Consider the following 17743-nt stretch of genomic DNA (forward strand, 5'->3'; position numbering starts at 1 on the left):
TTCATATTGCATTTTGATTATTATCTGTTAACAAAAAATCACCCTACTTCAATAAAGTAAATGGAATTCATTCAGTGGTATGGAAATGACCTACGTTTTGCATATCATAGAATCAGTAAGGTTGGAAGGGACCTCTGGAGATCATCTAGTCCAACCTGTGATGAATATTTAGCCGGAAGTATAGAAAGATGTAAGCATCACTGAATAGAAATATTTAGCTTTAGATATTTAACTTAAAGATATTAGTGATCTTTGAAAAGTTATCATTCTCACATGTGTCAAAAGATTTCCCACACACTTTGACAGAATCTCTTGTGGAAAAAAGGTTGTTACTACAAGTATTTTTAAATAAGGTTCATTCAAAATATAGTATGTGTTGTGCTAAATAGATTACCTTAAGAACGATACACTACAAGCAGGTCAATACTCCTGAAAACAAAATGCTATTTCCCCCATAAAAAGTATTCTTTACACTCTGCAAGGCTTTGGGGAATTGGTGAGGTACCAAAGGTAGTGCAGCTTACAGAAAGCAAGGCAAAGTCAAATATATGACCTGAGAAAATATCCATACTCTATTGCTCACTGGATTTGTGTAATGTGTTGGTAATAGCTGAGTTTCCATTCAGACACCAGTTTATTCAAAATGCCAGCAGAGACTTCTGTTAACCTCTGCAAATGAAACTGTAGAGAAAGCCACAAAAATATATATCTATTTTTAACTTAACAACAGAGAAATATACACAAAAATCTAATGTTTCTCCCCATTGTGTTTGTGCAAATAATTGATGAATACATTTATAACAAAGAAATGCAAACATGAATTGGGTTACTTTTCTTGCCTTTTTTTTATTATAAATCATTTTAGGGTAGAGAGGAAAAAATTGTCCAGATGTTGCATAATGACCGCTTTTAGACTTGAACATTCATTTTGATATTTCTTTTCCAATGACTTTACTAATGCAATTAACTGGATTTGATTTCACTGAGAAAAAAAAAAGCATTTAAAAAATTCCTATTTAACATATTTCCCCCACAAAAGAATTGCTTAGAAACAGCATAAACAGAAGGAACACATCACTTAACCCAATTAATAGTCACAGTCCCGTTAATTTCCAGCTGTAATCTCATAAAGATTAGCTGTAACTGTAATTTTCATCCAGTCAGTACTCCTTCCTAATCCAGTTGTTAAAGGTATATGGTCACTGCCCATGTTTTTATGCCTGATTCCTCCTGCAATTGCACCAAGGTAAACCAAGTAGTTGAAGAAGATGTTGAGGTATCAGAGAGATCTGTAGTCTGGCAGAAAGGGCAGAAAGTTTCAAAAGAGCATTGCACTGACCTTGGGACCAACCACTCCGCTTCCCTTAGGCCCCGGGGGCCCTGGATAGCCTTTCATGCCACGATCTCCCTGGAAATAGTCACAGTAGCATCAGTAATTTGATCACCTCTTAAGTGCTATACCTTTCATCCACTTAATGCACTGCATTATATTAAAGGTTCCTGGAAAAATCCAGGATGAAGCAATCAGTCAAACTATTGAGCTTAGAAAACAAACAAACATTGCCTGGATAAGCGATGCTCAACAGTTGCAGTATAAATAAAAAAACCAAATGCGTGTGCCCACATTACTTAAGCTCTAGGTAGGTAACACTGTATTTGCAAGAAAAGGTCCATATGATCAAACTCACCTCTGGAGTTATCATTATAATTTGTAAACTATCAGCTACAGAAGAAAAAGGAAAGAAAATTCATTTGGAAACTATGACATTCTTCTATCACATTCTGCAGCATCTTACCAGGACGACTGAGAGCTACTAGTAAGGCACAGCAATAGTCATGCCCTTCAACCTGTAGCACACTTGTTCTGAAACCAGCGACATTTAATTTCCAAAACTGACGAACTAATGTATTTATGAAAAATCAATTTTAATAACATAGATATGAGAGAGGACAAAGAATAGCCCTTCCTTTGTTTTCATAAAAAGCCTTAATGGTGGTAGAATTTATAAATATTTTTAGCTTGATTTCTTTAGCAAATGAGGCTTAAGTGATACCATGCCCATGTTTCTGCTTGTCAGTGTTAGTCCTCCTCTCCATCCCCCCAGTATATTTTGAACTCATCAGCTGATTTCAGTCAAATTCATCACAAAGGTAGAGGCCTTGAGGATGTTCATTTACCACAGGTTTGGTGATAATTAGAGGTTGGATAAAGGAAAGAAATCTAATTTATTATTTCAGAGAGAAAAAAAAAAGCAGAGAAGGCTTATCCCTTAACCACCAGGCAGACAGCAGACAGCACCAGCTAACTAGGGTGAAACATGGATAATGCTGAACCATGTGCAGCCCCTTTGGCTGCAAACAAGCCAAATGCAAGGAAACAGATGTCAAGGGATGCTGGCGGGGGCAAGGCACAGGGACTTGAGAGGTAACTTTGTTTTCCACAATCCAAAACGGTGCAAATGAAGGAATAGGTATGTGTACAGCACATTATCACTAGAAAACCCTCATCAGTTTGAAAAGAAAAAAAACAGTGACTAGCAAGGGAATCAGCTGTAGAATCAGAAAATTCTGAATCAGGTTTAGTAAGAAAAGTTGTTAAATCTGTGTTTATACAGGCACACACAAGAGAAAGACAGACATACACTGATAAAGTACTAATCATCCAACACACTAGCATGAAAGTCAAGAAGAGATCGTCTTTCTTGACAAAACCAAATTTTCATTGACAAAACACAGTGGACCATTAAGATGTAAGTACCCCTAATTCTACTTAGTTTTGTACTCAGAAAAGCTCAAAAAATGGATGTGCCTGCAGAGGGAGCATTCCAGCTGGGAGAGAGATGTAAGTATGAATTACATAGATCACAGATGACACTGGCCCATTTACAGCGAGATGAAAGAAACAGCATATCAAACTCACTAAACAGGAAGGAAACAAACGTGCAGAATCTTTCACTGACTTCCTTTACTTTCCATGAGGAATTATGTAATTTTCACATTATAAGCTAGCTTATAATGTGCTTTTAGGTAAAATGCCCAAGATTCAACCTTTAATGAGAGACCACTTCAGCCAAGATTTTCTGTATATTGCTACAATACTCCCATTCTCAGCCACTTTATGTATATAAATATATACACATTTATATGCACGTTAGGGCCTACGCTATGCTCAAATTTGACAGATCTGGAGATTTAGGAACTAAATCAAATGATGAGGCTTAGATTAAGCTTTATAATACTATTTCCTTCTTGATACAACATTTAGCTTCTATTTTTATTTTCTATTCCTCTACCTCCCGAAGCACTGGAGACTGGCCAACTTGAGTCAAGACACAGGAATGATGATACATGGATGCTCTTAGCTTTAAATTTGTGTGTCAAGCCCAAAGTCTGTGGGTTAAGCTAGGTGCCAGATTCAGTCAGGTGGGAGTTCCTCCCTCAGATTTGATCAGGAGGTGGGAGGAGTGTTTGTTTTGACTTCATTCTGTTTTGGAAAAGGGAGCTAAGGAGAAGGCTGGTTTTCTTATCAAGTATCAGAGATCATCTTTTTCTTGTGATGACCTGAGGTTTTTATATTACACATTCCCTGCTACTGCAAAGACCCACAATACTGGCAATGTCTTAAACTTTCTGTTCTATTTCTCTGACATATTCTAGCTGAAGATCTAAACACTTAAAAATTACTGTAGATTGTAGCTCTTAAATCTGGTATATGGTGCTATGGCCCCTCTACAGTGAGAACAATGGTAGATATTCTTGTTCTTCTAAAAAATGCCTGGTATCTCAATTCATCCCTCAAAAAATTTTCTTACTATTAGCTTGAGATATTCATACTACTAACAAATACCAAGAGCTTAAGCAATTGTAGCCATCCTACTATTCATCCTACCAAGGAAAATATTACTGGTCCTTTATGTCCTTGTAAACCATAATGCAGCCTTAAGCTGTTTGTAGGAAAATTCTTCTAGAGTAGATGTTACACAGAGCAGTCAAAGGATTCTCTGCCCCAGCCTCCCTCTGAAACCTGGCAGAGTTGCCAAAGCACATCTGAGGTGGATATACAGATAAGGTTTTGTAGCACATATTGTTTTTAGGACATTCCTGGCAGCTGCGGGCTATGAAGCAGCCTGTAAGCAGTTGTGATGGAAGCTGAACAGGAAATAATCGCACAGGTGAGGAATTCCTTATGGTTGAGTATCCAATATATCTGCATTTAGACCAGCTCTAAACAAAATAAGCACAAGGGTGGCTTGAAGTTGTCTCTTTCTTCCCATAACACAATCTTACACTGGATTGTTCCAGGTGAAGGATTGAATTTTAGCCTCACATGCTTAGCTAATATCATACATCTCATTGAAAAGGTCTTTTGCAGAGCTCTGTAGTAAAGTTTCCATGTTTCTTGGCTTGGAGGAGAGACTTCCCTTGTGATCTGAGAGCTGCAAACCAGAGCAGTCTTATTTCTAAGGTGTGACACTAAGCTATCCCTCAGGAAATTCATTTCAAGAAGGATTTAGTACATTTCTCTGATAAGCTATAATGGATTTCCTATATTGTACTTTCAGATAAGCTTATCACTGTCATCAAGATAGTGAACTAGAAAAACATCACTGAAATGAACACTGAAACAAGAAATACAGAGCTGAGCCAAGATAGTGTAAAGCATGGGACTTCAATGCCTATTCTTTATCACTTCAAGAAAATGAATCATTCCTTATCATATCAAGAAAACTCATTAAATGACCTAAAAATCATCTAAAAATAAATCTCAGCTTCCAAACATATATATCTGATTTACTATGAGACTTAGACAGGGCCCAAGGTGCAAAAGATATTTATCCTGTAACTGGATCCAGCTCAGATGTCCATGCTTTAGGGACAATGCTCGGGGTTTTTTATACTCCTGTTATCCAATTAGTGGGTATGAAGCTTTCTTTATTTCTAGTGCTGTGCTCCTGAGGACATGAATGTCTGCCACCCACCTCCTAGTTCGCCATTGTGCTTTTAGATACCTTTTTAATTCTATTCCAATATTCCGTCCCTCTATTTTAATACTTCATAAAATACAGTGCCATCAGGATTGAATGCATCCAACATGTTCCTATTCTGTTTTCATGCGAATTTGACCTCCGACACATAAAATTCCTATCTTGTAGTGTGCACATATGTGAGCCATTTCTGAAAGTGAGGAGAACAGAGCTCTGATTCAGCTGAGTGGAACATTCTTATATAATGATACTCAAAGGAATTTCAAATTGACTAGTGTGTAAATTTATGAGCCTCTTACCAAACAAATGTCCTTTTTAATATGCAGCAATTGTTGCTGTTCTTTTTATATCCATTTTTCATGTGGAAGGGATGAGAGATAGCTAGTGCACTTTTACTTAAATAACAAATGATTTTTCCATTTTATGAGCTAAGTCATGAGGGAATTCTTGCAATTCAGATGAATCTTTTTCCCCCGTGGTACATTTTCTCCTAGAGAGCTATTAGAGAGTAAGGATTCAAAACTTGGTATAAAACAAACAGGACAAAAAAAATAGTGGGGAGGGAGAAGAGCTGTTTGTATTTTTAATTTTTTTACTGTGTACCCTCCACCATGTTTAGTCCAGACTCATGGAAATAAATCATAAATGTGATTCTCTGTGCATTGCAAGCTTTGGTGCAACAGTCCCAAAAATGCAACAGCTACCACTGTTCACCTTTCATAAAATCAATATGCCCTTTCCCCCTACAATATTTAGCTCTGGTTGGATTAATACACCAATCTAGTTGCATCATGAAGAATAAACTTTATTTTTTAAAATAAAAATATAAATTAATTTTATCAGCAGTTTTTAGCTCTTGGTTTTTAATTTTCTGACAGATAACTGTTGGATAAGCAGTCTGAGAGGCCAAATTTGATGCTCAGCATCACACTGCAACACAATCAAACCTGTAGATCTACACAAGACTTTTCATACACAATTGGACATAAGCATGATGTGGCCTAATTGTGTTATTTGCAAAGACAGCTACTTCTATAGGGTTCTTTGTACTAGGACTCTTTCTAGAGCAATATGCCACTTCCCCATTTACCATGGATACAGTGCATTCTGAATCTGTTCACAATTGGCTTTTATGAGTGGAAGCCTCTGCTTGATAAGCATCCTCTAGGGCTAGGAGCAGAGAGTGCTACAGGCCCAATAGCAGCAAGTCTGCAGTTACTGCAGATAGACCTAATGTTCATACCATATGCAGTACTAGGTGTGAGGGACTGTACTTTGGCCCTGCTCTAATCCGTTCCGGTATACTGACCCCCCACTTTGGTGGTAAAAGTGCATTAAGTGCACCTCAGATTACAGCTAGCTTAGCTTTATTTAAAGGAAATTCAGGTTGTGGGTTCATATAAACTACACATGCGATTCAGACTAAAACATTCATGCAGATCACCCAAGGAGACTTTGGGTTTGCACCCGCATTTGCCTGAACCAGACTGGCTGCAGATTCTGAGGTCTTGTTCATAAAGCTATGTAACACTCAGCTCCCAAAACCACAGGAAGCTCTGTTCTATTAACCTGAAAAGGCAGTTTCTTTTTCATCCATATGTTTTTCAACAATTTGGTTCTTAGAATCAACCTAACCCCAACAATTTTTGTTAAAATATAGCTGATTCTATGAAAATGTGGAAAATACTTTTAATTTACTTGACAACCCTCATCTGACCTGGAATTCTCAGAAAACATATGATGATAATGATGGCAATTTATCAGTTCACCTTTGCCTGATCTTTTCCTGACTTCTTTAAAGATAGGGACTTTTTGGTATAGGTTTCTGTTATTTCCATTTCCCATCATAATTAAATCCAGTTAAACTATAAAAATTCTCATCTCTTAGTCACAGTTAACTATTTCATCTTTGTTCAGTCAAACCCTGGTTGAAGTGACATGCCTATTTCCAAATTTGTTATTAATCAAGAACATTCCATTAACAGAATCACAGATCACAGTCTGTATTTATCCACACAGAAGATACTATCACTATCCTTTACTGGTAATAAACCTCCTTTACTAATATCACAAACATGCTTCAGCCCCCAGACCTGGAGGGATGGTAATACTTCACATGCTCTTCACTGAGAGAAGAGACCGACAAGTAAGTGTTGCTGGGATGTGATGTCTTTATAAAGGAATATGCCAAAGTGGCTTCAATTGGCAATGATTTACATCACTTAGAGATGAAAGTGAAAACTGTAAGTATTAAAACAGCTAATTCATTACGTCATGAGAGAGAGTAGTTTCAGAATAAATATGATAAAAAGACCAGCTGGCCCTCCTTTCTCCTACAGAAATGAATTACATGAGGCTCCAAAGGAGTCAGAAGAAATGGTGGTTAAATGGAAGTAGTGAGATATTTTTAAAGTTCTACCAACTTTTATCTAAATTATAATATTAGCTTTAAGGTGAAACTCCTAGGAAAAAGAGAAAACGGATAAAGGAATTAGGAATACAACACTGAAACATTTCCAAATTTTCTTCATAAAATAAAAAATATCTGAAGTATTCTAAAGTTCTAATCAATATATGACCTAAAAAGTCACATTGTAACTACCACAGTATAAAAATCATTATAAAAATTTGGAGAAAAGAGACTTAAGACCAAAATCATATAAGGAATTGCTTTAAAATATCCAACAGAGTGGTTTTATTTAATGATTTCCTCATTAGATATGTGAAATAGGAAGCAGAAAGCCTATTGTAGGAGAAAGCAAATAAATATTGCCCAAACACATGTTTTCCCAAACAGAAAGGACTTTCAGCTCAGGTTCCTGGGACATGAGAATTCCCATTTAAAACAAACAAACAAAAATAAGTTCTTAAAAATATATCCTCCCCCCTAAAAAAACCCTGAAAGCCATCCATCTCTACAATACTCAATAGCTTGACAACAGATATCTGAGAAAACTGGCTTTTTGCTCCTATTCTGAATTACTACTTATCAAGGCATTTCATATAAAGTAATGGAAGAGCTGGCACATGACTCAGTTACTAAAGAAATAAAAGTAATTTAATTGATGCAATTCAATACAGACTTACAGAAAATAGATACTGCCAAATTAACTTGATTTTTTAATTTAATATGAGATTATATGTTGCCAAATAAAAGCATTAGCCTTGCTATAATACAGTCTTATAAGGCATTTCTTTTGGTACTACAGAAGAATATCTCACTAAAATCCTAGAACACTGTACAAAATTATCGAAGCAGACATTAAAAAAATAAAAACATAGCTTACTGATAGGTCTCAAAATATAGCAATAAACAGCAAATCATCTTTAACTACATCTGGTTTTGTGAGATTTTCAAGAGAAATTTTTTTTTTACCACCTATTATTTACCATTTTTATCAATGGCCAGGAAAAATCACAAAATGATCTCAGAAAACATTTAAAGAAGGTTAAGAAAGTGGTTCAGTTGTTCAGCTGCAAAGAAGTAAATGATCTGACTTTCAACACAGTAAATGTTATGACTACAAAATATCTAGGGGCATCTTACTTTATGTCTGCATGTATAATTCAACATACAGAGAATAGTGTTTCCAAAAAAAGAAATTGAAAATCATGACAGCTAAGATGATCTCACACTGCGATGTCATGGCTGAAAGATTACAATCCCCAGAAACCTCCTAAACAAATCCAAAATGTGAATAATTTTTTTTTAATTGAAAGGAAACCACTAGAATAGTTGCAATGAAATTTCTCACAACAGCTATTTTAAAGCAAAGTTTATGGCTGTGTTTCCCAAAAAGTATCATTTAGAAACAAATTTAAGGATATCATAGTGCCCAGCTTATATAAGAGATCAAAAAAGCAGATCACAAGTTCCTTTTGTTCTTATAAATCATGAATCCATGTAATTGCTGGGACAGACAAATTTTCAGGTTCATACTCTGCTGGCATTGAATTCTGACTTCTACATGAAAACTCCAGTACCTAGAAACATCCTGGGTCTATGGTGAATCTTTAGATTTGCATCAAATCAGTGGATAATGCAAGAGCTTGTTTGCATCTAATATGGAAGAAAATCTTATTGCAGGCTTTTCTTCTGACTATTAGAGAAAGCAAGAGATGAGATTGCAGCATTTTATCATATATATATAGCATCCTAATCTAATCCATTTGGTTTTGGAGATGCTTGTCTACCATGTCTAGTGTTCAGATGCATATACTACTGTTATACAAGTACCTTTGGTCCAGGATCTCCCACACCTTTTGGGCCTGCTGGTCCTGGAGGCCCTGCTGGTCCTGGAGGTCCCTGGTATATCAGACGAATAAAAAAAGCACATTAGTAGTTGACCTAAAGGAGTAGTACCTCTGTTCTTCCACCAAAAAAAAAAAAAAAAAAAAAAAGTTATAAAACTAGTTATGAATTCCTCCATTTCAGCTGTATTTTGTCAAAATTCTTAATACAATTGACATGTACTGAGCAGCAGTCATCCTCAATCATAGGTAGAAACTTGAAAATACTACCAGAGTGTATAAGAAAAGTCTAGTTCTTGACTTAACATTAGAACTACTCTTAACTCAGACAAATCAGTCAGAAAGCCAGCATTGCTCAATATTGCTCAAATACTTTGCAGCCACCTCACATTGTCTCCGATATCCCAGATCTAACCCATCTACATTTTGGAGTCAAGTCAGAACTAACATTTCAGTATATTAGCGTTCCAAAGTTTATTCTGTTGAACTCCTCAGTCAGTCCCTCAGAGCTCATTCAACTGCTCTTCATACAGCTTGGAGGCATGCTTATCTTCCTTGTCTTTATTTTCTTACAAACCCAAGCAGCTTCAAAGTGTGCCTTTTAATGGTCATGTAATTCTTGAACTTATTGAAACAGAATTGACTCATATCCCTGTTTTCAGGGATTCCTCCATCCTGTACTTACACTTCAGTTCAAGTGACTCTGTAGTTCTGAGAAACTATACCTGAGCTCTCCAGCACCTTGCCTCAACTAGCTTCTTTAAAAATTTAATTTTGCTAGATCATTTTTTTTTTCTTTTCAGAACTTAGTTCCTATTCACTATTCTTAAGAGAAAAGGCCAGGTGCTCTCCCTCCCCTAGGACGGAACTGTTTGCACAGCCCTTACCATAAAAACCAAAGAAGCCAGTGTCAGGAAGTTCTAGCAACTCTGTTTACAAGAAATGAGATAGAAGTAGGCTGCATTGTTGTAAGGAAAAAGTAGAATATTTTCCTTAACTATTAGAAGCCAAGTAAGCATGTGCCAAAATATAGGAGTGGAGAATTTCACTAGGAGCCCTGAGAAAATAAAAAGATAACAAGCAGCTTTTTGAAGAAAGAATGAATATATTGATACAAACTCATCTACAAGTAAGCAAGGCCTAACACAGTCCTTCTAGGCTTCCCCACAACTTGGTCCTCCACTGTCAGGAACACGCTGGTTAGTTATCACTGGCTTTGTTACCTGGGCAGCAGCTGCCGTTCTCACCCTCCAGTCAAGTGTTTTCCCTGTCTCTCATAGACACTGTGGAGGACACAGCAGGCAATAAAAATCTTGGGAAAGAACAAGATGTCTGTACTGAGCTTGAGTGGTCATCTCCACCAGCTGGCCAAAATGTACCTCTACAATCAACCTACAGGAGATAACCGAATTCAGAGGTTGCAGAAAAGATTCAGCCTAATGTTCCCTGGATTTCTCTCATCATGATGCCCCTGCAGCAGGTGGCTGAACAAGGGAGATCTCATAATTTCAGTTCCCTCTCAGTTGGCTTCTTGTTCCATAACACGTCAAAAGAGGCAGATGGCTGATTACATGACACATTCTAGGATACAGGGTTGTCCTAGCTGTGGTTCAGGATCAGAATATGAATTGATGCTAATACCTAAGTTGTCAAATTCATCTGGGTGGATGACTGAGATTTAGGGTGAGTGCTGATACGCTCTTGTAATGGAATTTGCCAGCTGGAATGTTCAAGCATTAACTGTCTCAGGAGCTAACTATCAGAAAAAGAAGGAGGGACAAGTCTTCAAAAAAGAGGATCTGACCTCCAAGACAAAAAGCAGCTGAGAAACCAAGGACATGAAGGCTCCAAGATTTGGTTAAGCAGATCTTATTAGAGATCTTGAAGAGAAAATGACAAAAGAAAAGGGAGGGGAGGTAAATTCAAAGCAGTGATCAGATTTAAGACATGAGCAAGGAGGCCATGAAAATGCCGATGGCATTACCGAGTATCCCCTTCATGATGCTGAAATGAAAGCAGCCCATGTTATGTCCTGCTTTCATTGCCTGTAGAGCTGACACCGTAATTAAGACAGAAAAGGGCTTCAAAAATATATAAGATATTTAAATTAGCTAAAAGACGAAAGAGAAGCTTAAATGCACTTCGATGTCTCAAAGTAGTGATGACCCCTAAGAAACTAAACATTGAATTTATATTGAACACAGCAATTCATTTTTTGTTGGACGCAAAGCACAGGCTCTAAGTACCAGCAAGGAAAAGTACAGAATTAAAATTATACTTACAGCTTCACCTTTGTGTCCATCTCCTTTTGCTCCACGTGGTCCAGGTAGCCCAGGTAGTCCTTGGTTACCCTAAATAGAAAATAAACAGGCATTGTGCTAGTAATCATCAGTTATTACCATGATAAAATGTGTATTTACAAACATCTGAGGAAACTAAGATCTACTTGGAAGTGTACAATAACAGTTGTCAGCTGCTGCAATTTGTTTGCAAAGCTCAGAAATTTTTAAGCTTTTAAATGCAGTTTCAGTTGCTGAAATTAAGATTTCAGAAAAATAAGAGGTCTCACTAAGTAATGACTAATTTATAGATTTGTAGTTGCAGAGAGAAATTTTCAGAACAGTGACAACTTCAGCCAATTAATAGTTATGATTTAAGGTTTTTTCTAACAGTTATTTAGTTTCAAGCTATTCTAAGGTTTCTTTTTAATTACTTCATGATTTTTGAGGATAACAGTATTGTTAAACTCACTGTTCAAATATCACAACTGACATGATACACCAGCCTTAAATTATCTTGAGTTATGTTGCTCATTACGGTTCTTTCATACAGTAAAGCAAATAGCATTCTACATGGGAAAGAAAGAAAAGAAGGAAATATAACACATTATAAAAAACATATAATTTCTCTTATTTTTAAGCTAAAATGCTCTGTATTAGGAAACCATCACTGCTTATGTTAACTCCTCCACTGACTCCTACTAAGAATTCTGCACATTTGAAAAATCTCATTATTTCCTTTCTCTACAAAATGGAAAACAAATATCAATCTTCTCCTCTTCCCTCACTTCATTCCTGATTTTCCTGACATTTAATGAGCAAATTGGCAGAGTTTTCAATAGACTGTTCCTGGCAAAAACAAGAAAGTAAATTTCTTTTGTGACAGTATTACCAGTCAGAAATCATTACTGATCATTACATATCCACTCTGCTGTTAAGCGTGGTACGTGTACGGCCATACAGGGAGCAGTGCACGCCCGTCGCTCAGTCCCAAAGTGCCATGAAATGTAAATGGAGTGCTGTAGGGTCAGTTGTTAACGTACATACAGGTAACACATCTTGAAGAATGCATGCAGAGAGCATTCCTGTCTATTCCAGCAAAAATAAGTATCTAGAAGACAGAAGTTACAGCAGACTGGACAATGAGGGACTGCTGTCTCACGAGTGCATCGTGTCCGGAAGTTTCATCGATAGCATAACGCTTCAGGACACTGTGAACGGAGAAACAGCAGCTCCAGTCGGAGGGACTGATCTGCCCGAGTCCAGCATCCATGGCCGGAAAACAAACCAACAAATTCTGTAGTTAGATATCCAATAAAATCGGTGTCCAAAGACATTTGGATGTCTTTGAACCTCTCTAGCACAGACACATGCAATCAGATCTTCCTAACCAATTTAGCCCTGTCAAGAAAAAATAAAAAGAACTGCTTTGACTCTCCTCAAGGCATACAAAGCAGGTTAGCTCAGGAGGAATGTGAATGAAGAGAAACAATAAAAAGTCAATATTCTGGTTAAATGAAACTCTGAAACCATTTTAAGAAGGAATTTGGGATAAGGATGTAGGCATGCTTTTTGCTTAAAGAAAACTATATGGTAGTTCACTCGTAAGAGTATGAATCTCTCCTATTCTCCAGTCTAAAGCGTGTTTCACTGAAAGACTTTAAACACAACCTGATCACCAGATTCAGACTTGGAAGATGTTTCTTCAGGTTGCCTAAAGAATTTCCAAATCAGGGAATTCTAATCCAGTTCTGTGAAAAATTTAACCAAAAAATTTAACTACGGACACTTTTAGTCCATGAGTAGCTTCGTAATGGAAGGCCAATTTTACCTTTTCTTCACATTAAATAATTCTGAAATAATGGATAAAATGAGAAAGGCTTTTTTTAATGTTTAGTAGCATTTTTTTTAACAATAAAGGAAATCATGAATCATGAATTCATCTCTATTTTTACCTCAAATTCCAGTGTAGTAAAAAACTGCCAAACTATATGTTTTCATTTAGTCTAAGCAGACCACTGTAAATACCAAATAAATGTTAACACATTCTCTTCTACAAGAATTGTCTGGTGTTGTCATTAGTAATGTAGTTATAAATCCACTCAGGATTACGTTCCAAATCTGTAATAAACCACAGCTCTCTAGTCCAGATTATTTAGCTTCAATTTGTTTACAGCTACATCCAAAGCACAGAAGAGATAGTCCAGGAATGCTTCTATGATCACCGCCGCCTATGGTTTTGTAGAGTCTAGATAGCAGAACCACAGTGACTCACTGCAAGTCAATAAGGCAAGTACCATTGTTGTCACTGATGGTATGTTGAATTCATTCATCTATCCTGCCATCCTTCCCAGGGTAACTTTTTAAAAGTGATTTCATGAAGCAGTAATGTAGGGACAGTTTCTTTTCCACTCTTAATAAATAAGTAAATAAATAAAAGGTAGACAATAAACATAAATCTCACAGAATCATAGAATGGTAAGGTTGGAAGGGACCTCTGGAGGTCATCTAGGCCAACCCTCAGCATAGCCTGTACGGGGATTGAACCCATGACGCTGGCATTAATGCTCCATGGTTACAGCACCATGCTCTAACCAATTGAGCTAAACCTGCCTCTGAATATCCATAGTTTTCACTTTCTCTTGACGTCCCCATGTGTAAATAAAAGGAAAAAGTTTCAAAATGCTTGCAGATAGGATTTTACATATCCAACAAGAACTGCACACTCTCACTGTTGAGAAAAAACTTAAAATAACTTCTGCTGCTATTCTACTGCCTGTATACTAGCCAATTCTGTTGGGAAAAAAAAAAGTGATAAGCTTCCTCAAAACAATTCTTTCCCTTTGAGGAGTTTGGTCACTTTCCAAAGACTGCAATCTCCATGATACAACCGAATCTTCATTTTTTACTCTTGTCTTTCATTTGTGTGTGTTGATCTTGCCAGTTAACTACTAAATGCTTGCATAGTGAGCAGAAAAATCCTCCTAAAGACTACTCTATTCCATCCTCAGTGTTGAAGCTAATAATGTAAAAGATATAACCAAGCAAATTCTATTCTATAATCTAAATGTAAATAAATACTTTCAAAATACATGTATTTTAAAGTCATCATGTTGGGTCTTACCTATGTTTTTGAATGTCCAGGGTTTGCAAGACTGAAACACAACAGTCAAATTTACTAGTATCTTTCAGTTCACACTCACTAAAGAGTATGTGTGTCAAACACCATATGAGATAATGAAAAGTACAGATAAATTTGAAGAGCTACCTTCCTAATGAAGAGTACCTCCTGAGCAAAGTTTCAGAAGTACACTGAACTAGTTATTTAATTCATTTTGTGTTTCTTATTTGAAAAGATCAGAAGCATATTTTTTAAATTGGCTCAACTTGCAACGATGGAAAAGTTGAAGAACTGGTCGGTTACTTTTCTGACAAAGTCATGTAAGTGGTTTCTACAGTCTAGCAAAAGGGTTGCATACATCTTGTGTTTGTGTTCCATCTTTTATCTCGAAGAAATCCTACCATTGGTCCCATTATTGAATTTCCAGGAAGTCCATCATCGCCTGGTGGCCCCCTGGGTCCTGGCTCTCCCTATCCAAAAAGAAATCAACCCAAAAACATTTCGGTTATTTTGAGTTTTAACTAAAGTTTTACAGAAAAGAAACATTATTCAACTCTCTCTCGCAATGACATGACAATTTCTGAGCTAGCGACTATGTCATTGATACTTGCAGAAGTTTTTGCTACCTTAATTCTAGCCTCTCTTATACTTTTGCTTCTCCTCAAGAGTGTCAAAAGGACGAATAACTTGACAGTTTTAGTTTTCAACTCAAGGTTGAACATCACAATTCAGTTTCAGTGGCCAGATTCACCCATGGCTTCTGCTTGCTTTCATGAGCACAACTGAGCACAAGTTGGTGCAACACTGGCACAACCTTGTTTCTGCCAGAGCACCTAGAGGACAGCAAAGATGATTCAGTGACAAGTGCTGGCCCAGACAGACAGAGCCTAATAATGCACTGGCTCAGCACTTCAAAGCTGTAAACTCCATATACTAGTTTTTATGAAGGCTCAGGAAGAAACCTCTTTTTTTTTCAAATATTATCCGTTACAGCTGCCAGTGATCTTAGCTCTGCTAGCACCTTTCCTGGAAAACAATCAGGCTTTGATTTCATTTTTCCCTCATATTATCCCTTCACAAAGCAAAATTTGGCTTCTTCTGGTGTTTAATCTAAGGCAACAGATATTTTATTTTACATTAGGATCCTAAAAAAAAGCTTTCAGTTTTCAGTGGAACTTGATAAGATGAAAAGTCTGTATCTCAGGGAACATTCACTAGGGAATGAATATCAAGTATTTTATCAAAAGCAGCTGTGACCATTAGAGAGAGGCATATGAGAAACAAACAGCTGTCTAATGTTACTGTCTTTATATTATTAATAGCTTAATGGTTGTCAAGGGAAATAAAACTGTGGTCTCCAAGCGTGGGTGTAGCTTAAAATAAATAAATTTCCAATGGATGCAACCATGGCTGTCTAGCAATTTGACATCTAGTAATCACCCACTGCTACACCAAATATTTAGAGATGAACTAGAAAGACCTCAGGCTCTGACAGCTCTCAGGTTTGAACAACATGCTGATTCACTATGTTAGAAATTTATAATGTCTGGCTTCACTACTGCAGATACTAGGACGTTCCAAAAACTGAGCCTTTCTGTAGCCTGTTACATTATTGAGTGATAGTTAAAAAACAGATATTCTTGCTTAAATGAAGAAATTATTCTGGAGGTAAAGAGACAAACAATTATATATTTTCTAAAAATCAACCTAGATTTCATAATTATCCACTCAACTTGTTCATTGGCCATTCACATAAAAGGCCCGATCTAAAAAAATCTCCTACAAACTCCAGTAGATTTTGTATCACAGCTAAAGTACTATGAAAGTGAAATGAATTGTAATGAAGTGAATAAAACAGAAGTGAAAAACGCAATACAATTTTTAGCTCTTATTTTTCAGCAAGAATTTTATCAGTGGACAATCTTGATTGACTTTCTTGCCTATCCAAAAAGTCATAGTATCAAGAAAAACAGCATCATATTAAGAAGGGAGACCAGTCTTCTAAAATCCACCTTCATACCTGCCAATCTTGTACATTATAATGGTTTTAAACCAATAATAGAGATACGAACAGAATGCCACACTCCTTTCCTTTCTTCCTTCTCTGTGATTTTGTTTTTACTGCATGTGTACCTCTAGTTTCCTCCATTCCCTTCTTCATTCCTCCATACAGAAACAAGCTCAAGCCATGTCCTACCTGTTTCCGATACCCTGTCACCAAGCAGATATATTCAGTACACTGAATATATCATACCTATACGTGTACATGTGTGGGTATAGTATATCTTTAAGGAAGAAGAAAAATGGGGGTGAAATGACTTCCGAGTGATAGGACGTGAATTAGGGATTTCTATACCCTGAAAACTTATCACTAAAACTTAACAGTGTCAATCATGTTCAAATTACCTGCTATATTGTAAAATTAGCAACTATACTCTTTGTAAAATAAAAATGGTGTGGTGGTGAATTTTCAAGCTTCTAAAATTGTTAAAGTTAGTTTTATTGTTGCTGAATCTGCTTGTTTTACATGACAACTCCCACTCACTTCAGTTAGCTTTTCTCCATAAATGCAATGAGGAGGATATAGTTCTAGTTATCTGGTATACGAGATTTCATTTATAGTAGTATCTACAGGCCGATTGTTCACTTGCAAGGGATATACAGTCTTCACCAAAAAAATCCTGTAGTTCATCATATAACTCCCTGGAACTATGCCCAGAAACATTCCTGCAAGGCCTTACTTGAACAGTTATGAAAATTTTAGTCTTTATAAAAAAATAGGTAAGTGAATTTGAAAACAGAAGGCTTGAAAGTGATTACACAATAAAAATACAGTGTATAAGGATATCCTTTCTTTTTTTTTTTCTTTTTTTTTTTTTTCCTCCCTTAATAAATGGTTTCAGGAGGTAATAACATACACTAAATCTAGCACTGTGTTCAATAGCCTCCAAACACTTGGTTTCTGGTATTTTCCAACCCTCCTTACCTCTAAAATTCATCTTTGTTTCAACCAAAAGAAAATTTAACTCCTTTGCTTTATATTCTTTTAACTTTGACAGAAATGTGTATTACAATTTTTTCTATCCCTGGTCTTCAGCAAGCACATA

General features: G+C 36.5%; 1 protein-coding gene across 7 annotated transcripts in view; it reads right to left on the minus strand.

The window, feature by feature from the left end:
- The window catches only part of COL28A1 (collagen type XXVIII alpha 1 chain), an 81904-nt gene that overhangs the window by 17079 nt on the left and 47082 nt on the right, over window positions 1-17743 (minus strand). For 5 of the 7 annotated variants that reach the window (XM_062569156.1, XM_062569157.1, XM_062569155.1 and 2 more), the window contains 4 exons: window positions 15038-15106; window positions 11519-11587; window positions 9223-9291; window positions 1340-1408 (listed from right to left, as the gene is read on the minus strand). In XM_062569156.1, the coding sequence (XP_062425140.1) occupies window positions 1340-1408; window positions 9223-9291; window positions 11519-11587; window positions 15038-15106 (276 nt within the window). The remainder of the gene's footprint in view (window positions 1-1339; window positions 1409-9222; window positions 9292-11518; window positions 11588-15037; window positions 15107-17743) is intronic. The other 2 variants (XM_062569161.1, XM_062569160.1) reach the window with 1 other exon arrangement.

This window comes from Rhea pennata, chromosome 2 (genome assembly GCF_028389875.1).
Source record: "Rhea pennata isolate bPtePen1 chromosome 2, bPtePen1.pri, whole genome shotgun sequence".
In the NCBI taxonomy this organism is placed as follows: Eukaryota; Metazoa; Chordata; class Aves; order Rheiformes; family Rheidae; genus Rhea; species Rhea pennata.